The following is a 23,753-nucleotide window of genomic DNA, read 5'->3' on the forward strand; positions in this document are numbered from 1 at the left end:
CCCCGATGGGAAGGACTGGGGTGGCTCTGTGGGCTCTTTGGGGTGGAAGCTCTCCTGCAACCCCCTGATTGGGTTTGTGAAGAACAAGTCATGCCAAACTAATCTGATAGCTTTCTTTGATAGGATAACGAGCCTTGTGGATAAGGGAGAAGCGGTGGATGTCATATACCTAGACTTTAGTAAGGCATTTGATACGGTCTTGCATGATATTGATAAACTAGGCAAATATAACTTAGATAGGGCCACGATAAGGTGGGTGCATTATTGGCTGAATAACCGTAGTCAGAGAGTTGTTGTTAACGGTTCTAAATCCTGCTGGAAAGGGATAACAAGTGGAGTTCCTCAAGGGTCTGTTTTGGGACCCGTACTGTTCAATATCTTCATCAATGATGTAGATATTGGGATAGAGAGTACGCTTATTAAGTTTGCAGATGATACCAAACTGGGTGGGGTTGCAACTTCTTTGGAGGATAGGGACATAATTCAAAATGACCTTAGCAAGTTAGAGAAATGGTCAGAGGTAAACAGGATGAAGTTTAATAAAGAGAAATGCAAAGTGCTCCACTTAGGAAGGAACAATCAGTTCCATACATACAAGATGGGAAGCGACTGTCTAGGAAGGAGCATGGCGGAAAGGGATCTAGGGGTCATAGTGGACCAGAAGTTGAATATGAGTCAACAGTGTGATGCTGTTGCAAAAAAAGCAAATATGATTTTAGGTTGTATCAACAGGTGTGTTGTAAGCAAAACTCGTGAAGTCATTCTGCCGCTCTACTCTGCACTAGTTAGGCCTCAGCTGGAGTACTGTGTCCAGTTCTGGGCGCCACATTTCAAGAAAGATGTGGAGAAATTGGAAAGGGTACAGAGAAGAGCGACAAGAATGATTAAAGGTTTAGAGAACATGACCTATGAAGCCAGGCTTCATGAACTGGGCTTGTTTAGTTTGGAAAAAAGAAGATTAAGGGGGGACATGATAGCGGTTTTCAAATATCTAAAAGGGTGTCACAAGGAGGAAGGAGAAAATTTGTTCCTCTTGGTTTCTGAGGACAGGACAAGGAGTAATGGGCTTAAAGTGCAGCAGGGGAGGTTTAGATTGGACATTAGGAAAAAATTCCTAACTGTCAGGGTGGTCAAATATTGGAATAAATTGCCAAGGGAGGTGGTGGAATCTCCCTCTCTGGAGATATTTAAGAACAGGTTAGATAGACATCTGTCAGGGATGGTGTAGACGGAGCTTGGTCCTGCCTTGAGGGCGGGGGGCTGGACTCGATGACCTCTCGAGGTCCCTTCCAGTCCTATTATTCTATGATTCTATGAACCCCCCCCCTGCCCCCGGATGGCAGCCTGCGGCAAATGCAGCCAGGCTGATGGCCGAGTGCTGTGATGTGCCTAGTGTGGGCATTAAGGGCACGCCAAGCCAGGACTGCTTTGCTGTTCCTCATCGAGTTAGACAAGCGAGCGGGGAACCCTGAGAACTGTCTGTCTGAGAAGGGGGCCAGGTCCCTTTAAGCACAGCCCTCAGTTAGCCTGAGACAGCAGCTCCATGCTCTAAGTCCTAATCTGGTGCCCTGCCAGCAGTGCTTCCGGCCATCCTTAACCCCGGTTCAGGGTCCACTCAATGTGGACATGCTAGTTCGAATTAGCAAAATGCTAATTCGAACTAGTTTTTAGGTCTAGATGCACTAGTTCGAATTAGCTTAGTTCAAATTAACTAATTCGAATTAAGTTAGTTCGTATTAGTGCTGTAGTGTAGACATATCCTAAGACAGGCCTTGGCAGAAAGCCCTCTGCATGCCAGATCTGGCCCACCAAGCAACCAGACTGGGCCTGTGGATGCAGCAGGGAGCCTCAGGCAGACTCCCCTGCTTGCCCTGTCCCGCATGCTGCTCAGAAAAGCAGCTGTGGGGCCGTTTGTATTTCACAAACTGTGAGCGGAGGGAAGGGGGTGGGGGGGAAGAGTGGTGCTTCACAGCTGCTTCTGCCCCCAGCACAATCCCATTGGCCAGTTTCAAAAAGAGGTAGCGCGGGAAGCACCCACTCCCCCGCTGCAGCCTGTGCAGGGGTGAGGAGGGCTCCTGAGAAACTTGGTGGGCTGCTGGCCAGGAGTCTCATAGGTAAGTCTCACAGCCAGAGCCTGCCTCTGGCACCCCAGCCCCTCCCTCCCCACAGCCCTCTACCCCCCCTTCTTATCCCGCTACTCCACATAAGCCAAACCCTCTGCCCCACTCCTGAGCCCATGCCCCCTCCCAGACTCTGTCCCCCAATCCCCTGTCCCTGCCAGATCACTATCCCCTCCTGGCCTAAGTTACAACCCAAATCCCTGCATCCCAATCCCGTGCTCCTACACCCAAACTCCCTCCCAGACCTCACAGGCCCTCCTGCACGCTAATCCCTTACCCCAAGTTTCCTTCTGCACCCAGCCTCCATCCAAAACCCTGCACCTCCTCCATTAATATCATGACCCTTGACCACTTTCCAAAATCTTGGACTGGCCCCACATCAAAAATTAGTGCCCACCTCTGCTTTAAACCCTGGTCTACATTAGGGAGTTATTTCAAAATAATCCCCCTCATTTCCAAATAATAAATGGTGTGTCCATACTATCAAGCCCGTTCTTTTAAAACAACAGGCTGGTTATTTTGAAATCTGTACTCCTGCTTTCTTCAGGGAATAACACTTATTTTGATTTTGTTATTTCAGGAGTTATTATTTTGAATGTAGTTATTTCAAAATAATTTCCTAGTGTAGACATGTTCCAAGGTGCTACAGGACTACTCCTTGTTTTTAAAGTTACAGACTAACAGGGTTACTCCTCTGAGACTTCCTAATATTGCCAGATATAGTGAGCAGAGCTCTAAGTAGTAGGGGATCATGAGGAAACAGGAGAAGGACTACAGCTCTTCTTTCACCAAACCCCTCTTTCCGCAAGGAGGTTCTTAACAGGAGAACATTCATCTGGCTCCATGACACCTGATGTTGCACTATAGTTCTGTGAGTTTCAAAATTCAACACAGGCTTTCCTATTACTCCACCATTCTGTAAATAGATGTCAGCTTACAGAGTACTGTCAGGCAGTGCCTGACAACACAAAGGCTGTGTCTAGACTACATGCCTCTGTCGGCAGAGGCATGTAGATTAGGGTTGTAGGCAAAGGTAAATGAAGCCGCGATTTAAATGAACGCGGCTTCATTTACATTTACATGGCTGCTGCGCTGAGCTGACAAACAGCTGATCAGCTGTCTGTCGGCTCGCCGCTAGTCTGGACGTTCCCCCTGTCGACATCAAAGCCCTTTGTCGGCAGCCCCATTATTCCTCGTGGAATGAGGTTTACCGGGGCTGCCGACAAAGGGCTTTGATGTCGACAGGGGGAACGTCCAGACTAGCGGCGAGCCGACAAACAGCTGATCAGCTGTTTGTCGGCTCAGCGGGGCAGCCATGTAAATGTAAATGAAGCCGCGATCATTTAAATCGCGGCTTCATTTACCTTTGCTGAACAAACAAATCTACATGCCTCTGCCGACAGAGGCATGTAGTGCAGACGTACCCAAAGAGAAAGAAGAAAGGTGGTTCTCTGGTTAGGATGCTAGGCTGGCACTTGGAAGTCCTAATTCCCTGCTCTGCCAAAGACTTCCTGAGTGACCTTGGGCAAATCACTTACCCTCATTGTGCTTTAGGGTATATCTACTTTGCAAAAAAAAAAAAAAAAAGAATCCTGCAGCAGTGATTCTCAGAGCCTGGACCAACAAACTTGGGCTTGTGGGGCTCACACTATTATGTTAAATATAGCGGTGTAGCCATTCCTGCTTGGGCTGTAACTTGGGTTCTGAGACCTTCCCCTGCTGCTATTTTTAGTCCCTTAGTATGAGCTTGAAAGTAGGAATAAGAGATCCTCCGGAATAGGGCTTTATTCCGGAGGATCGCGCCAGTCTGGACGCTTTTCTCCGGCTTATCTCCAAGCCGGAAAAAAGCGGCGGCCATGAAAATGCAAATGCCGCGGGGGATATTTAAATTCCCCGCGCATTTGCCTCTTCCAAAGTCCTACATTTGCATCCCTATTCCGTAATAGGGGCCAATGTAGACGTAGCCATGCAGAGTTTCCCATCTGTGAAAAGAGGAGAATAGCAGTGCCTTACGCTGCAAGCAAGGTAAACACATTAAGGATGGTTCAGTGCTCAGATGCTACAGTGATGAGAGCCACAGAGGTACTTTAGATGGAAGAGATTTACACCCCTGTGTGTCTGGCTTCACAGATTTATTATTACATATATTAGAGTACTAGCGGATTTAGCCGGTGTTGCTTGGGTCCTCAGAGGAAATAATGTTTGTTTTTTTTCATTTAAATCATTGCTCTGGGGTGAGGGTGAGGATGAGGGGTTCAGTATATAGGCTGCCTCAGGGAGAAAGGACAACCCCAGCCCTTTCTCACTGCATCAGCTTGGAAAGTGCCTGCCCATGGCTGCTGCAGCTGCAATGGACACAGCCGAAGGAGGGGTGTATGTTCCCCAGCTGAAGGACAGATAGACAGACAGACAAACTCTCTCAAATATATTGTAGACAGCTGTCCCTTTCTCAACCCTTGTCCCCTGCTGCCACAGTGGGCTAATAGCTGTCACAGTCCCCCTCTCTGGCCCCTTGGTGCTCCCCTGTGGTCATTATACAGTATAACTGTCCCTGCTGGCAGACCTCTCTCTTTCCATTTTATGAGAAACAATCACATTCCAGGCACATCCCATTGTCCTGGCACCGCCAAACCTGTACTGTGCTTTAAGTTATAAAAGGAAACTGCATACCAAATTTGGTGGTCCTAGCTCTTGATGTTTAGGAGTTCTTGAATAAACAGATTCACAGACGGATAGACAGACACACAGACTCTCTCAAATATATAGGGGTATGTCTACACTACCCTCCTAGTTCGAACTAGGAGGGTAATGTAGGCATACCGCACTTGCAAATGAAGCCTGGGATTTGAATTTCCCGGGCTTCATTTGCATAAGCCGGGCGCCGACATTTTTAAATCCCGGCTCATTCGAACCCCGTGCCGCATGGCTACACGCGGCACGGACTAGGTAGTTCGGACTAGGCTTCCTAGTCCGAACTACCGTTACTCCTCATTCCACGAGCTTCATTTGCAAGTGCGGTATGCCTACATTACCCTCCTAGTTCGAACTAGGAGGGTAGTGTAGACATACCCTGGGAGATTAATTAATTGAGGATTCAGGCCCCAGCTAAGTGCTATACAGACACTAATTTAAAAGGCAGTCCTTTCCCAAAATATCTTGTAATCTAGCCTCTATCAAGAATAGACAATTCCAGGATACAGAGCGCATGAGCAGATGGAATCCTATATATTTCCTGTCTGATGATCTTCCAAGTTACAGGCAACCCTATATAAAGAGGCAGGAGATATTCAAACCTGGCCTGAAATTGCTCACCCTGTCTCATGCATCATAAAATTTATAATCCTCAGTCACAGTAAGAACAACTCCCCAGCACGCAGCTTCATTTTTGGCATGCAGCTACCCCAGGTTTTTAATTGTTCCATAAATTTGATGGAAAAGATTTCATGCTGGGTGTTGTTAAAATGTCACATGTCTCAAGCGCTACAGCTAATGAATGGCTCCCAGTGATTCACATTTCAATCTATATGCAAATGTGCCCTCTGCTTGGCTCATGCTGGACTTTTCATCACAGTATTACTGCTATCCAGGGAAGCCTCAGACTCGTAGATCACATCGGCACAAGACACAAATGGGAGAAGACTTAAATTATTCTGTATTTATGAGGAAGCAAATATAAGCAGCAGGCTTATGCTTTTGTTTTTATAATACCATGATCACATATCAATCCCGGGAAGGCTTACAATAATGCTTGCTTTATTTTTTCCTTCCTGCTATCAAAATATACACAGCAGCTGATCACTTAAAGATGCAAAGTCAAACACACATTATCCAGTATTATCCAAGAACCACATAATGCATGGCAGCTATGAGTGAAAATGATGACCTGCTGAGCATGTCTTGGAGAGGTTTATAAATGGACTGTGAAATTTCCATATAGAGCTTTCCTACTTTCAGCTCAGAGAGGGGAAATGGATAAAAACCAAGAGAAATGGACTAATGCTGCCTATGGAATAAACAGGGATGGGCCAGTGAGGCTGTGTTTAGATATGGCTCATGTGTAGTCTGGGGTTTGAGGTGAACCAGTGCAAAACCATAGGTTATAGGCTGAAACTACTGATCACTTTCTGTTCATGCCCATTTTCAGTTACCTGTCCCTCAACCAGCCTTCTGATGAAACCATCTGTTTCACCCATTATGTGAATGGATTGTGAATCTAATCTGTGGGCTCTCAGAGACACTGATCGTTTTCCTCTGATTAATCAGTGCAGCAGAGCCTTGGACCTTGATTGGGACCCCTGTGTGCTCTAGTAATACAAATATTTAGTCATAATAATAATAAATACTATGACTTGAGGGGATTGAAAGCTCACAAGATGTTGAAATTGACAATTTGACCTCAAATGCCAGAAACCTCACCTTAAAGGTGAAACTTCTACTACCGTGAATGGAAGAAATCTTGTGGGATCTGATGTACTTGTATGTTGTAACCATTTTAACAGAAAATCACACAGGAATTGCCGTTTTGTGCGATTTCAGTTAGATCTCAAACACCAGCAAAAAAAAAAAAAATCCAATAAGGTCTTCAGACATTTCAGAAGATTAGGATTAATGGGCACAAATCAGATATTCGAAATGGCAACACACAGAAACCTGTTGGGGAACATTTTAACATGCCTGGGCACTCACTAAGGGTATGTCTACACTACCCCGCTAGTTCGAACTAGTGGGGTAATGTAGGCATACTGCACTTGCAAATGAAGCCCGGGATTTGAATTTCCCAGGCTTCATTTGCATAAGCCGGGCGCCGCCATTTTTAAATCCCGGCTGGTTCGAACCCCGTGCCGCGCGGCTACACGCAGCACGAACTAGGTAGTTCGGACTAGGCTTCCTAGTTCAAACTACCGTTACTCCTCATTCCACGAGGAGTAACGGTAGTTCGAACTAGGAAGCCTAGTCCGAACTACCTAGTTCGTGCCGCGTGTAGCCGCGCGGCACGGGGTTCGAACCAGCTGGGACTTAAAAATGGTGGTGCCCAGCTTATGCAAATGAAGCCCGGGAAATTCAAATCCCGGGCTTCATTTGCAAGTGCGGTATGCCTACATTACCCCGCTAGTTCGAACTAGCGGGGTAGTGTAGACATACCCTCATGCATCTAAAAGTAACAATATTACAAGGCAATTTCAAAAACCAGCTGGAGAGAGAAGCTGCAGAACTTGATTTCATTTACAAGTTTGACACCTGCAATAGAGGTTTAAACAAAGACCTTAACTGGATGGCCCTCTACCCTAATGACATAAAGAGCCAAGCACCGGGTACTTAGAACCCACTCTATCAGCCTCATTTACCAGGGACACTGTAATTGACAATATGTTTTTCCTTCTCTTTCCCTCCCCATAACCTTTCTTTCTCTGCTATTTATTTGTCCCCTGAACCTCTTGCTCCATTCATCTGAAGAAGTGGGTGGTACCCATGAAAGCTCATGATATGATACCACCTACATTTTTTGTTAGTCTCTAAGTTGCTGCAAGACTGTTGTTTTTTGAAGTTTATCCAATAAGGTCTGTTTGGTTTTAGATGTGACCCAGACCCAAAGCCCCAGGGAGGAAACCCATCTCCAGAGATCCAAATCTAAACTGAGGGTATGTCTACACTACAGAGTTAGTTTGAAATATCTAATTTTGAAATAGTTATTTCAAAATAACGTGTCTACACACAAAATGCATTTTGAAATAGCTTTTTGCTATTTCGAAATAGCGCGTCCACACTGTTTGGATGCTGACTCGCATTTAAGGCCAGCCGGAACTCCGGCAGGGCATCAGGTCACAAGTTACCTTGTGGCCAGGGCGGCCAGCAGGGCACCTTGGGAAGGGCTGGAGGCCCCCTATTTCGAAATAAGCATCTACAAAGCGCTTATTCCAAAATAGCAATTTCAAAATTGGCACTATTACTCATGGAATGAGATTTACCAATTTCGAAATAAGCCCTCCGCTATTTCGAATTAGTTTCAAAATAGAAGTTGGCTTGTGTAGACGCTAGGAAAGTTATTACGAAAAAACTTTGCTGTGTAGACATACCCTCATTGAAATGCAAAAGGCCTGGGACAGAAGAATGTGTCACATTTCTCTGGACCAGAGATTGCATTGATTCAGTAAAAGAATGGCACCTGCTGAATTATACAACCTCTTCCAGAGGCACTTAGATGTTTCTTGAAGGTCTTTTAGGGAAGCATGGCTTCCTACCTTTTTGGTAACATCTGACAGGACTGCAGCACCAAAGAGCATGGGAGTAAATTACTTATAACAGGAAAGTAGTGATCAGCAGGTAAAAGGAGTTGTCCACTGACATCATTGTGTACTAGAGATAATACTGGAATCTGAAGTGTGAACAGTTTTTGCTAATAAGCAGAAAACTCCACATCAGCATCTGTTTCATTGACCCATTTTATGCCAAAAGCCAGCAATGAGAACAACAGTCACTAAGGGTACGTCTACACGGCAACATTATTTGAAAATCACTAGCATGATTTCAAAATAACTTAGTCTGCATCTACACAGCAGGCAGTTATTTTGAAATAATGTTGAAATACTATCAAGCCGGAGGACTTCTTACTACGGATGTTAAATATCAGTTAATTTCCATCGACTACTCAACTAGTCGACAGGCACTTCCGCATTCCTCCTTTGAAATGTACAAGAGCCCCTACAGGGGTTCTTGTACATTTCAAAGGAGGAATGCAGAACTCCATGTGCAGCCCAGAGCCAGTGGGGAAGTCCAGCTGATTCTGGACTCCAGACACTTTGAAATGCACAAGAACCCCGGGGGCTCTTGTGTATTTCAAAGCGGAATCACCCACGTGGAGCCCCGAGTCAGCTGGACTTCCTGCTGGCCCCGGGCAGCACAGGACATGCCAGCTTTGAAATGTACAAGAGTCCCCAGCAGGGGCTTTTGTGCATTTCAAAGTGGAAGTGCCCGCATGGAGCCTGGGATCAGCAGGGGACCCCGTTGACCCAGGGCTCCATGTGGTGCTGCTGCTTTGAAATGCTGCGCAGAGCTGGGGTCAGCTCGGGACTCCCCAGCTGATCCCAGATTCCGCGTGGCATTTCCAAGGAACCCAGGATCAGCTGGAGACTCCCCAGCTGACCCCGAGCTCTGTGCACTTTGAAATGCCCACGTGCGGAACCTGGGATCAGCTGGGGAGTCCCCAGCTGATCCCAGGTTCCGTGGAAATGCCACATGGAGCCCAGAGAAAGCTAGAAGTTCCCAGCTGACACCGAGCTCCAAGCAGCACTGCCACTTTGAAATGCCACGGCAGCGTTTCAAAGTGGCAGCGCCGCACAGAGCCCTTACCGGGCTTTGAAGTCCCCCCTCTTTCCCCTCCCTTTGCTGCCTCTGTCTGATAGAGGCAGCAAAGGGGTGGGGGAGAGGGACTAGTCAACTAGTCCTTAACATCCTTACTTCTTACTCCAACTCCTGTAACCCTCATTGTACAAGGAGTAAGGGAAGTCGGAGGAAGAGTTCTCTATTTCGAAATAAGTGCTGTGTAGACTCTCCCAATTTCTAAATAAGCGATTTCAAAATAAGCTATGCAATAGATGCAGCTCAATGTGCGTCGCTTATTTCGAGTTAAGCCCTGCTGTGTAGTCACACCCTATAACAGACCCATGGCTTTGTTATGCATCTGTCGGGCTTGAAGTAGTTGGCTTGTCAAGGAAGGGATACAGTGTGGAGAATCTTAGTCATGTAGGTAGGGGCCTAATATAACATTTTCAGCTTTGCTCTTCACTGTGTACAAAGGGGGAAAGAGAGAGATTTAGGGCCTCATGTTGTCAGTGTGAGACAGGAGCACAGGACTCCCAATACACAGGGCTCTTGAAGAAAGACTAATAATTCCGGGGCTTAGCATTGTGCCAGGATTTACATCTATGTAAGAGAGAGCAGAATCTCTCCATCTAATCTTAAGTACCTATCACCCTGGTGACCAACAGCCATGCAACAATTAAAGATACAGCACTGCGTGTCCGGCTATTTTCTCACAGCCTCCCTTGGTGCTGGCCCGTATACTGGATTCCTTCTGTCTGGAGAGTTTGATTTTTTGCTTTCTTTTTTTGCTTCTACTTGGACTTCAATTCTTCCTAACTGCAAAGTAAGGCCAGCACTGGGAGAAGTCTTGAAGAAGAGGTTCTTCTCATAGAATCATAGAACCATAGAACCATAGAGCTGGAAGAGACCTCAGAAGGTCATCAAGTCCAGCCCCCTGCTCTAGGCAGGACCAATTCCAACTAGATCAACCCGGCCAGGGCTTTGTCAAGCCGAGACTTAAACACTAGGGATGGAGACTCCACTACTTCCCTAGGTAACCCATTCCAGTGCTTCACTACCCTCCTAGGGTGTGTCTAGACTACATGCCTCCTTCGACGGAGGCATGTAGATTAGCCAGATCGGAAGAGGGAAATGAAGCCGCGATTAAAATAATCGCGGCTTCATTTAAATTTAAATGGCTGCCCCGATCTGCCGATCAGCTGTTTGTCGGCAGATCGGGGGAGTCTGGACGCGATGCCCCGACAAAGAAGCCTTTCTTCATCGACACAGGTAAGCCTCGTGAAACCAGGTTTACCTGTGCCGATGAAGAAAGGCTTCTTTGTCGGCGCATCGCGTCCAGACTCCCCCGATCTGCCGACAAACAGCTGATCGGCAGATCGGGGCAGCCATTTAAATTTAAATGAAGCCGCGATTATTTTAATCGCGGCTTCATTTCCCTCTTCCGATCTGGCTAATCTACATGCCTCCGTCGAAGGAGGCATGTAGTCTAGACACACCCCTAGTGAAATAGTTCTTCCTAATATCCAACCTGGACCTCTCCCACCACAACTTGAGACCATTGCTCCTTGCTCTGCCATCTGTCACTACTGAGAACAGACTCTCTCCATCCTCTTTGGAACCTCCCTTTAAGAAGTTGAAGGCTGCTATCAAATCCCCCCTCACTCTTCACTTCTGCAGACTAAACAGATCCAACTCCCTCAGCCTCTCCTAATAAGTCATATGCTCCAGCCCCCTAATTATTTTGGTTGCCCTCTGCTGGACCCTCTCCAATGCATCCACATCCTTTTTGTAGTGGGGGGCCCACAACTGGACACAATACTCTAGATGTGGCCTCACCAGAGCTGAATAAAGGGGAATAATGACATCTCTGGATCTGCTGGCAATGCTCCTCTTAATGCAACCATTAGCCTTCTTGGCTACAAGGGCACACTGTTGACTCATATCCAGCTTCTCATCCACTGTAACCCCCGGGTCCTTTTCTGCAGAACTACTACTTAAGTGGTTGGTCCCCAGCTTGTAACTATGCTTGGGATTCTTCCGTCCCAAGTGCAGGACTCTACATTTGTCCTTGTTGAACCTCATCAGATTTCTTGTGGCCCAATCCTCCAATTTGTCTAAGTCTCTCTGGACCCTATCTCTGCCCTCAAGCGTATCTACCTCTCCCCCTAGCTTAGTGTCAGACCTTCTATTTAGCTCTGAACATGGTCAGGAAGCAAGGGTATCCGCCTCACTGACATCTAACAGGGTTGCAGAGCTTACATCAGGCCTGAATTTGGGCCCTGAGAAAAGAAAAACACTGCTCATGTACATCGTCTAGATGTTGTAGCCCGTGAGGGTGGGGGGGAGGGGTTAAAGATGTTTGTTTTGTTGGTCTAGCAGAAGAACAGGAGTTAAATGGTGCCTGGACACATATTCGTGGAGTGATACTCTATCATAGAATCCTAAGGCTGGAAGAGTCCTCAGGAGGTCATCGAGTCCAGCCCCCTGCCCAAAGCACCCTCCCCTTGGGTGCCCTTGCCTCCGCAGGGAGCCCTAAGAGCCACTGGGAACGCACTATGCAGCGCTCCAGCGGTGATTTAAAGGGCTCAGGCTCCAGGAGCTGCTGCTGCCACCCTAGGCCTCTTTAAATCACAGGGCCCTGGGGCAGTTGCCCTCTTTGCTTGCCCCCATGTCAGCGGGCCTGTGCAAGGCAATGCTCTGGGAATTAACCACTTTCCACTCCATGGGGGGGGGGGGGTGTTTTTGTTGTGTGTGCTCCCATCCCTTCGGTCTTATTTCCAGATCTAAAAATGTAGCTGCTTGAACTGAAATGGTAAACACTGAGGATGAGTCACTGATGTTCTGAGCAGCCAAACGAGCTCATTAAGTTACCAAGCCAAGAATCTGGACAGTCCTTGCTCCCTTCCCGTCCTCCCTCTCCCCCGCACACATACACTTTGTATACCAAAAAGGAGTTGCCAGGACCAATTTGCCAGTGACTAAAGATGATAAGTGAGGCTCCCAGCAGGCTCTACTGAAGAACAATATTTCCTCTTTTTTTTACCCCCTAATTTGCTGAGTGGAAGAGTGGAAGGCACAAAGAACTACATATGAGCCTGCTGCAGTTTCTCCTCATTGCTCAGAGCTACTTTTTCCTAACCAGAACTCGCTCTCAACAAGGATCAGTTCTTCCAGGAAAAATCCAAGACGGGGTTGCTTCTTACGTGTCAGATTTGCACCAGCCTAACCTCTTGATTCACACTAGCGTAAATCAGATAGCAGCAGGCCATTTGAATCAAAGGAGCTATATTGATTAACACCAGCTGTAGAGATGGCCCTCTGGGACTTTTTATGTATCAAAACTGTGAGGAGGGAATGTCATGCGTAAGTTATCTGCATTCGAGAAAGGGAAAAACACACACACACACAACTCTGGCTGTGTCCAGACTCAGGGGTTTTTTCGAAAAAAGTAGCCTTTTTTCGAAAAAACATCACCTGCGTCTAGACTGCAGCTGCGTTCTTTCGAAATTAAATTGAAAGAACGCGGCTTTTCTTTCGACGGCGGTAAACCTCATTTCACGAGGAAGAACGCCTTTTTTCGAAAGTGCTCTTTCGAAAAAAGGCGTTCTTGAATGCCAACAGGGCTTTTTAGAAAGAGAGCATCCAGACTCACTCGCTGCTTTCTTTCGAAAAAGCGGCTTGCTTTTTCGAAAGTACTGCTTGCAGTCTAGACGCTCTTTTTCGAAAGAGGCTTTTTCGAAAGATACTTTCGAAAAAGCCTCTTTTGAAAGAGGCTTGCAGTCTAGACATAGCCTCTGAAAAACAGAAATGTCCAAATGCTAAGGAACATCAAGAAAATCACTTGTATATTTCTAAAAATCTTTGATGGAACCTAACTTATTGTTGCGGGCCATAAGCAAACATCCGCAACCCGTTAACCTCTTCAGATCAGGATCATAAAATGGAAACTGTTAAGATGTAAGCCACAGGTCAGAAACTCAGCTGGTATAAACAGACATATTTCCCCTAAATTCAATGGAGATGAACCCACTGACACTATGGATACGTCTACACAGCAGTGTTATTTTGGAATAACTGAATACTCCAAAATAACATAGTCCACATCTATACTACAAGCAGTTATTTCGACATAATGTCAAAATAATGTCCAGCTGGAGGACTTCTTATTCTGACTCCTATAACCCTCATTTTATGAGAAAGGGAAGTTGGAGGAAGAGTGCTCTTTCTTAGACTTCCTGCTGTGTAGACAACGCCAAAAGCTGAAATAAGCTATTTTGACTTAAGCTACGCAATTGACATAGTTCAAGTTGCGCAACTTATTTCAGCTTTAGCCCTGCTGTGTAGACATGTCCTACGTGAGGATCTGGCCCATACATGTAACAATAAAGATGCCTGCTCATGTTATCACTTACCAATGCTCTTTCAGCTTATCACAGTGGAGAGGAATTCAACCATTTGTGGGGGCGGGAGAGGGGTGTACTCTTATAATAAAGAGGAAAAATCTAAAGAAGGCAATTATACACTGTCTGCTCCCGAAGTGGTGTGTTTAGCTTTCTAGAACTTCAGAGGCAATGTAAATAAAATGTTTTCCCACATTGTTTGTGGAAGTTTTCTTGGAAAAAAAATTAAAACAAAGAAATGTTAGATTTTTGAAAATAAAGTTTAAATAGTTTTAGATTTTCCATTGGAAAAAAATGGAAAATTTTTAGCAAAACAAAATTTTCAGGGAAAACTTGCTTAGAAAAAAAGTCATCTTATAAAAAATAATTACAGAAAATATTTAACCAGCTCTAATTTCTTTTCATAAGAAGCCAAATTCCTTATTCATTTCTTGTACCCACTCCTTGTGCATGAAGAGATTTGCCTGAAGAAGGAGTGAATAATAACTAAGGACTTAAAGGCTTTTGTTTTAAAAAAATCTTAATTTTTGATCTCTAGCTACTTTACAGTAATGCTTAAAATGAATGGGAGCTTTAGAACGGCTTACACCAGAGCAGCCAGTGGGACTGTTAAAAATTATTTAAACATTAGAGATTTTGTAAAAGGTTTGCCACAGGCTGGTGGTATTTGAATGATTAAATTATCACAGACTCATAGAATTGTAGAACTGGAAGGGATTTTGAGAGGTTATCTAGTCCATTACCCTTCACGCACAGCAGGATTAAGTATAAGACCATCCCTGAGAGGTGTTTTTCTGCTTTTGATTTCCGGTGGTGGAGATTCCACAACCTCCCTCTGCAATTTATTCCAATGCTTAACTACCTTGAAAGTTAGCAAGTTTCTCTCAATTTTGAACCTAAATTTTCCTTATTGCAATTTAAGGTCATTGCTAACTGGGGTTAACAAGGACAATTTTTCTCCCTCTTCCTTATAACAACCTTTTATAAGATATAACACTTTTCAAATAAAAAAGTGTTATATCTTCATCAGACTAAACCCAGTTTTTTCAATTTTCCATTATAGGTCATGTTTTCTGGACCTTCAATCACTTTTGTTGCTCTCCTCGGACTTTCTCCAATTTGTCCACATCTTTCCTGACATGTGGTGCCCAAAATGGGACTCAATACTCCAGTTGAGGCCTTAACATCATGGACTAGAGCTGAAGAATTACTTTCAGTGTCTTGCTTACAACACTCCTGCTAAAACAGTCCAGAATGATGTTTGCTTTATTTTTTCAGCTGTGTCGCACTTTGACTCATGTTTAGCTTGTGATCCACTATAACCCCTGGTCCCATTCTGCAGCACTCCTTCCTAGGCAATCGTTTGCCATTTTGTATGCGTGTTGCGGATTGTTCCTTCCTAAGTGGAAAACTTTGAATTTGAGCCACTGTAACCAGCAAGTCAGTAACAAAAGTTCAAGGTTTGTACCCCTGCACTCCATCATTAATTACCAATAATAATGGTGTTTTTTCTTCCATAAAAATATCCTCTCCATGTACCTAACCAAGGACCTGAGTCACTATGTCACTGCTCCGCTTTTATACCATTGGAACCCCACCTGAGCAGAGACAGATGCTGAAGATTCCCACCCAGGTTTCACATAAGACTCACTCCATCCTAGAACGAGACACTGTGCGGTTTTACTTAAGTGCATGTAGATTTGGGCTCAAACCAAAATTCTGGATCTGGGTAACCGGTGGATGAATCCTTTGTGTGGCTTCCTGATCCTCAGGCTGCTAGGAGCCTGGCCAGTTCAGAGAAACAACTTAGAGCATCCCTTGGGTTGCTTTAGTTTGGCCTCCATGAGGATTTTCTGACAGCTAGGGATTGCACAGATGCTCAAGTCATGCCAGCTACTCGTTAGCCATACTCTATAGAGTAAGAGTACCACTGCAGGAGAATACCCCAATCCTTTGTAAGGCCACTTTAAATCTACTTTGCACCACTGAAGAAGCACAGACAGACATAACAGGGTTGTAGATCTGACTCACTATGGATTACAGAGTAAACTCTGACACAGTATGGATACTTCTGTGCAGTGTATTTTTACCAATATAGGACCACAATAGCTTTCTGCGTGATAGATTGAAGCAGGGATATTCTGATCTGAAACATGCTGTTCTTTAACATCAGCATCCAGTGTTGTTTTAATTCCCACTGTCATTTTCCTTAGCCTCACTAATAAATCCAAGGCACGTTTGCAATGTTTTATGCTGATGAAAAGAGAAAGTGAGGCACAATCTGTTTATCTCATGGCCAATGCTCTTGGCAGCTCAGTGCAAAACTGCTGGATATATTTCTGCTCCTCTATTGATAATGGGTGTCCCTGAGAAGCCCATTTTAGAAATACCTAGTCAGAGCCACGCATAGGATGGTTCGGGATGGCTGTCCTAGACCCTACACTTTGGGGGGCCCCAACGCAGCTGCCTTAACTATCCTGGGATATTACGTAGGGGCCTGGTGCCAGGTGGCTGCAGCGGTCCCCTCCCACCCTCTGCAGCGGAGGGGGCCAGAGCTGGCAGCCTGCTCTTCTGTGCCCTGCCGCTCTTTCCCAACCTGCTGCTCTCAGCTTCACGGCAGCAGCAGCAGGAAGCAGAGGGCCCCCACCCCAATGGGATGGAAGGGGGCGGTGGGATGGAGCAGAGCTGTCTGTCAGGTTGCTCCAGCTCCCACAGCCACGGAGAGTATGGCAGGGGGCAAACCCTGCTGCCGCCCCACACCAGACCCCCTGGTAATGCCCTGGCTCGCATTGCTTGGGGGAAGGGGCTTAGGGCAAGAGGGAGGAGCAGGGGTGGGAAGAGGTGGGGCAAGGGTGGGGCTTGAGTGAAGGGGTGGAGCAGAAGCAGGGCGGTGTGGAACTGCAGCAGGGCAGGGCCTGTCAGGGGGGTTGCCCTCGGCCCTGTGCCTGGAGCACTGGGGTGGTTGTCCCAGGCCCCGTGTCTACATAGGAATGGCCCTGTACCTGGTCAACAGTACCCAGCGTGCCAGATTCTGCTCTTGATTACTCTGGTGTAGAGACTTTGCTGGAGTCACTCCACATGGCCACCTGGGTAAGGGCTTGATTCTGCAAGGCACTGAGCATCCTCCTCCTGATCCAGATACAGCACATGCCTTGCTGGGTCAGGGCCAGGGTAACACTGGAACGCCCCACGAGCTGCAAGTTAAACACCTGCTCAAGTGCTTTGCCCAAGTGCAGAGGGCAGCCTTCAGGGTCATGTCCTAACTGAGCGCTGATTTCAACAGTCTGCATATCAGGAACTTCCTGCACTAAATACACCCCGATCCCATTCAGAGTGGCTGACAAGACTTGACGGGTCCCTGGGCAAGATGAGGAGGGGCGGGGGTGAGGCGCCGTGCTCCCAGAATGGACACAGCTTTAGGAGGAAGGGATAGATCTGGAGCAATGGCTGGCAGCTTGGGGCCCTTTTGAATCAGCAGGCCCCCGGGCAACTGTTCCCTTTGCCTCCCCGCTGCCCCCACTGGAGGGCCTGGTTCCATTATAAGGCGCTAAAGCAGAATGTAAGTGAAAATCAAGACAAGTGTAGGCTGGATTATCCCTCAAAGAAAGGCTATTTTTTAAAAGTCCATAACAAACATCTGCAAGCAGCTCTCACCATGCATCCTTGTTTGGCCCCAGACAAGAAAATAAAGTAGTGTATTACTTGAGGTAAAACTCTTTCCAGTTAATCTGGGCTACACACTGCAATGATTTCCACTAAGCCAATCAAAGTCTCAAGCTAATAGGTACAAGATGTGTATCTTTCAACTGTCCCTTAGAAAGAAACAGACTAGGCTAAAAATAACCTGACCCCAAAAAACAACGTGACATTTTAAGACAGGGGTGAGGAACCTTTTTGGGTCGGGGGCTGCTGACTCACAAAAACTATTAGTCGGGGGCCACACACAAGTGAGAAGCCACCCCCCAACCCTCACTGATGTGGCCCCCGACTGAGGAGAAAGACACTCCCCACATTCCTGACACACACCAGAGCCTGGCAGGGGGAAGATTTTATGCGCTTGAGTCCCATGGGGGAAGGTCATTGGGGGGCGGGTCTAGAGCGCCAGCACTGGCTCCCAAATGCCAGGGGCAGCCCTGAGCCTCAGGGGCAAGATCCAGGCAAGCTGAGGGCTGTGTCCAGTCCCCCTGGCCTTAGGTTTCCCACTCCTGTTTTAAAATTAGCATCTCTAAAGTACAGGGAACAGCTACCTTACCTGGCGTAGAATGACCATGGTTCCTTCATAAACACATCAGCAATCGCCACTAGTAGACCTGAAACAAAAGAAATTGAGCATTGAGATGACTGACAAATTCCCTCACTCATAGACCTGGTCTCAGGGATAGGGCGATGGCTTAAGAGATATAACTCTTCAACGGTGGGCCCTGGGAGAACTTGCAAACAATAGCTATGACAGTTAAGTTAATGGCTTTATGCCTTTAGTTCCTCACATTGAGAGATAATCCTAATGCATCCACATTAATACCAACACATGGCTGAATTAGAATCTGTTCTTATCACCCTAGGAGGCCAGTTTGTCTTTTTGCTGATCTTTTTTGCAGAACATCTGTAAACGGAATCTTAGAAAGCTAGCCAAAGAATAACTGCATAATGGCACTATTATGATTGATTATTTATTGGAATGGGGCCCCATTGTACAAGCTGATATCCAAGCCAGTAGAAGAAAGACAGTCCCATTCCCCATAGAGTCCACAGCCATTAGATTAAGGTGAGGACTGTTTGAAAGCTTTCCGCAGGAACAGTTTTTCAATGGAAATTTGCATTGTTGGCAAAAAGTACTTTGTAAAAACTGTCTACTTCCTTAAAAGATGTTGACTTTTTGTTGGAAAAAAAAAACAGCCAAAGCCCGAGACTTTCAAATCAGAAATGTCAAAATATTTCATTATGATATTTTTGATCAAGATGAAATGTTTTGACTTGCCCGAATCAAAATATTTTAGTTTGGTTCAGCTTGATGTTAAACCACTTTCTCCTGAGACATCACAGTGCCCTAACGAAGATACTTCCAAGTGCTACAGTAGGTGCTCGTGTGTACTTTAAACCACCTGTTTTGAAGAAAGAGCTTCAACCACACAAATGTGGGGGAACTTGGGAACAAAAGGCTTCTTTCTCAAACTGTGTCACAGACAGTGGTCAGATCTGAGAAGATGGCTCCCATCTTTAGATTTTGTTGAAAACCATTTTTGATAAAGGTGGTCCAGGTCGATAATGTTTAACGTATACATCAGTGACCTGACAGCTACACTCACCAGTTCATCTATTCTACGCCAAAGACATTTGCTCAGCCCTTCTCAGAAAATGACTAGGTCTTGAATGAAGATATCAAGCTCATGGCGCACTACTGTAGTCGATGGCACCTGCAACTGATCTTTTTAAGACCATTTCTAGCATATTCCATGTGCATAATGCAAGTGCGAGACCTAAGTGAAATGTTTTCCTCAATGCACAATACCTGCAGCATGATCCATACCCAGTTCACCTTGGTGTGACATGGATAGGTCATTAACATATCACAACCACTTGAGGACGATGGCAGCCAGACTCAGAACAACCTGCTCAGATAATTGGCCTTCAGACTATGTTGCATATCATGGCTGATCATTACACCAATAAATGGCTGAGCACATTATGTATACACCAATGATGACCACAGTGCCTAATAGATGTAGTAGCTAGGGTGCCTCATGCCCCTATTCTCTGTTATGAGCAGGACTCACACATTAGATTACATCTCCCATGATGCACCACAGCCATATGACTCATAGGATACATTGAGAAAGGTCTACAGGAGGAGAGGCCATGTGGCATGTGAGCTACAACTCCAGTGAGGAAGTGCAGAAGTGCAAGCAGACACCGTTTAATCTGAAATTGACACAAAACATTTCATTTTGGTTTCTCAAGCCAAAGCATTTTGATTCAGGGGAATTTGACCCAAAACCATTTAGTTTCAATTTTCCTGATGGAAGCTTTCAGTTTTCAGCTGAAATTTTCCAGCATTTGAGTTTTCAGTAAAAAGACATTTTCAGGAATTTAGACAATAATAATTTTACATTTTGTTTTCCAACTAGCTGCAACCAAAGTGCTATTGAAGCACACAGAAACTAATGGTGAGGGATTCAACTTTAAAAGAGTAAGACATATAGTGTTGTATGTGGGTGCGCTAATATAATTTTCTCGGGGTACATGAAACAATCATTCTGTATCTATAGCAGTCTCACACAACTAAAATAAGAGGTTCACCAGCTAATGAGTTGATCTTGTCTACACAAATTAACACCAATATAAGTCATTGGGAGTAGGGATCTCCGCAGTTTAACAATCCAAGAGTAGACAATAAAAGCTGCCATTTGCAGTTTAAACATGAGGTTAATTCAATTGGTTTTGGTTTCTAGCCACTGGATTTTATTATACTTTTGTCTACTAGCTTAAAGGGCCCTCTACTACCAGAAATGTTTTCTTCCTATAGAGCATGATCAAGTCCCCTTTTAATCTTATGTTGATAAACTAAGAAAAAGGACAGAAAAGGGCAACAACAATTATTAGGAGAGATTAAAAAGACTGGAAAAAACACAGTGAACAGGGAAATAAAACAAGTTTACAAAATCATGAACAATGTGGAGAAAGTGAATAAGGAAGTGCTATTTACCCCTATCGGTCACCTGGTGAAATTAATAGGCAGCAGGTTTTAAAAAAACATAAGAAAGCATTTCTTCACGTCAACCTGGGGAACTCATTGCCAGAGGATGTTGTAAAGGCCAAAAGATTAAAAAAAAAAGAATTAGATAAGTGTGTGGAGACTAGGTTCATTAATAGCTATAAGCCAGGAAGGTTAGGAACACAACCGCCTACAGGGGTGATGCATGTAGGGGTCATGAGAGGTCACATGCCTCCAATGCTGTGGGCAGGAGGAGCCGGACAGGGAGACTAGCAGCAGGGGGATTAGCGCTGTTCTGGGGGCAGAGGCGGGACTGCCCTGCCCCTGAACTCCCCGGGAGAAGCGGAGTGACGTGGCTGGAGGAGTAAAGCAGCTGCAGCCGCCTTGCTCTGATTACCCCATTGCTGCTGGGGAGGGTGGTGGACCGGCCCCATTAGTTCCCTGGGCCGCCTTGGTTGGAGGAAGAGTCCTTTTTCGCTCACTCCCTCTGAAGCACTTGGTACAGGCCACAGACAGAAGACAGGATATGGGCCAGATCATGAGTGGGCAAGATACAGTCCGCCAGGACCCTCAGGCACAGAGCAGCCCCACGCTGCTTTAAGCGGCCAGCTGCTCCCTGTGGCTTTCTCCTCTGGGTGCTGGGGAGAAGGGGAAGCTTCGTGGAAACCAGCCAGTCGGAGTTGAGAGACTTTGCTGGGGGCACGGGCAGAGCGTGAAGTCTTCCGCTCCCCCTGGTGCCTGGAGCAGAGAGCCATGGAGCAGCCAGCCTTTGGCAGGGAGCTGTCTCATGGTCCTGCAGGGCTGCTGGCCAGGAGCCACCTAGGCAAGTGCCTCCTAGCCAGAGACTGCCTCTGGCACCTCAGCTCCTCTCTCCCCCAAGTCACCACCCCCTCCTGCCCCAGGTCACACATCAAATCATCTCCACCCTTCCTCCCCTCGACCCTACACCCCCTCCTACACCTGCCCTCGCAGGCCAAAACACTCTCCTGCACCCCCTCTCCCAGACCCTGTACCCAAGCCGCTGCCCCAGATCACATCCTCCTTCTTCACCCAAACTGCCTCAGACCCCACACCCTCTCCTGCACCTCAGTCCCCTACCCCAAACTCCCTTCTGCACCCAGTCTCCATCCCAGACTCCGCACCTCTCCATAGAAAAGTGTGGCCCTTGACCGCTTACCAAAATCTAGGCGTGCCTCCCCTCATCAAAAATTATTGTCCACCCCTGAGCTAGAAGGATCATTAGTCTGACCCAGAAGGGCTGTTCTTATATTTTTATTCAACTTGTTTGGTCCCTTGAACTCAAATCACTGGAATAGTTCTTTAGTGAGCCCTTTCCATTGTGTCAGACTTTTTAAAGAGTAGGAATTAATTTTCCCTATATACACTTGGGCTGCGTCTAGACTGGCAAGTTTTTCCGCAAAAGCATTTGCTTTTGCGGAAAAACTTGCCAGCTGTCTACACTGGTCGCTTGAATTTCCACAAGAACACTGACGATCTCATGTAAGATTGTCAGTGTTCTTGCGGAAATGCTATGCTGCTCCCGTTTGGGCAAAAGCCCTCTTGCGCAAATGCTTTTGCGCAAGAGGGCCAGTGTAGACAATTGTGATCGGGGCTTTCTTGCGCAAAACCGCGTCTAGATTGGCACGGACGCTTTTCCGCAAAAGGTGCTTTTGCAGAAAAGCGTCCGGCCAATCTAGACGCTCTTTTCCACAAATGCTTTTAACGGAAAAACTTTTCCGTTAAAAGCATTTGCGGAAAATCATGCCAGTCTAGATGTATCCTTGGAGTTTGCACTGATTGCTAGCCAGCAACAGCTGAAATCCCCTGTTTAGACCAAGTCACAGGCCAAGTCCAGTGGGTGTCCTTATGAAATTTCTCCTGATTCCAAAGCTTTTAACAATCCTGTCAGTATGCTCATAAGAAATGTCTTTCAAACCAGTAAGAGCTTTACATCCATAGACATTTTAGGCACAATTTTCAGGTTTGTAGTGCTTTGCAGAAGAGACAAGAGAGTGGAATAGGATACTTTATATGTCCCTGAATTTGGAATTGGGGAGGGGTGGGTGCATTTCGGCTCCCTGCATGATCTGGAAGGGTTGTATCCCTGTGACAACAATCTGTCCATATTTGGGGCTGAATAGCTGGTCCTTTAAATGCAACTCATTCTGCTTTAAGGGAACCTGGCCTGGATTTATTGACAGCAGAGACAGGGACTATCCCATTCCTAAGCATTAATGCAGAGCACCCCCTGGTTGTTAATGACCCCCCTGGTGTTCCAAGAGCAGCTAAGGAATCCCAGCAGCCTCTAGAAAATCATTTCAGCCAAAATACTCACAAATATGAATGGAAAGTGGGAAAATCCACAATTGGAGGCATTTTGATAATGAGTCCGGCCAATTTCAGTTGTGTACGGAGCAGTTGGAAAGAACTATTATAGGAGACAGAGCTGTCCTGGCTCTGCCTCTGGCCTGCTGTGAGACTACAGGCAAGTCAGTTCATGTCTCAGTGCCTCAGTTTCCCCATTCATAAAAGGAGGATAATGACACATTTACAGAATGATTAAGTTCCACAGATGAATAGTGCTACATATGACGATTATTGCCCAGCTCATTAATAAGTCAGATTGCTGGAAATATGTTGCCCCACCAGACCATGCTTAGTGTGACTATGGGGAGGGTCTCTCTCATTGCAGACAGAGACACAACTGTAGTGGTGTAAGTAACAAGTCTGGAATTCAGTTTCCAGAGCACCCCTGGATCCTGGGCTTAGTTCTCAATAAAGTATCTTCAATCTTTTATCCTTTTGAAAGCAGGCAAAGTGAGCCCCATGCAGCTCACGTGGTGATGTCCTTCCACAAAATACCATACAAAGAGTTTCCCTCCATTCAGCACATGTAGTGCTTGTTGCAAGATTTGGTGTCGCTCACCCCCACTGTCCTCATTCTTATTCAGTGTGCTGCGAGTTAGCTGGCTTGTGTATGTAGGGCCTGACCATGGCTCCTACAATGAGAACGCCTGAGTAGATAAGGGCAGGAACCCTTGTGGCTTCCCCATGGGGCAGAGGATGGAGGGCAGAGGGGAGAAGGGATTGGGATTGTACTGCCAAAACCCTACATGGATACGGGATTTGTCAATACACATACCCATGGTTGTGGAGGTTCCATGCCTATGTACTGGTTCCACCCACCTTGGTACCCTGTTC

The 23,753-nt window shown here is 46.1% G+C and overlaps 1 protein-coding gene across 1 annotated transcript in view; it reads right to left on the reverse strand.

The window, feature by feature from the left end:
* Positions 1-23,753, reverse strand: part of MYO7A (myosin VIIA) — a 182,621-nt gene that overhangs the window by 136,545 nt on the left and 22,323 nt on the right. Inside the window, exon 2 of the mRNA XM_075919509.1 lies at positions 18,093-18,150. Coding sequence (XP_075775624.1) covers positions 18,093-18,110 — 18 coding nt within the window. The 5' untranslated portion in view covers positions 18,111-18,150. The remainder of the gene's footprint in view (positions 1-18,092; positions 18,151-23,753) is intronic.

Source organism: Pelodiscus sinensis, chromosome 1, assembly GCF_049634645.1.
Source record: "Pelodiscus sinensis isolate JC-2024 chromosome 1, ASM4963464v1, whole genome shotgun sequence".
In the NCBI taxonomy this organism is placed as follows: Eukaryota; Metazoa; Chordata; order Testudines; family Trionychidae; genus Pelodiscus; species Pelodiscus sinensis.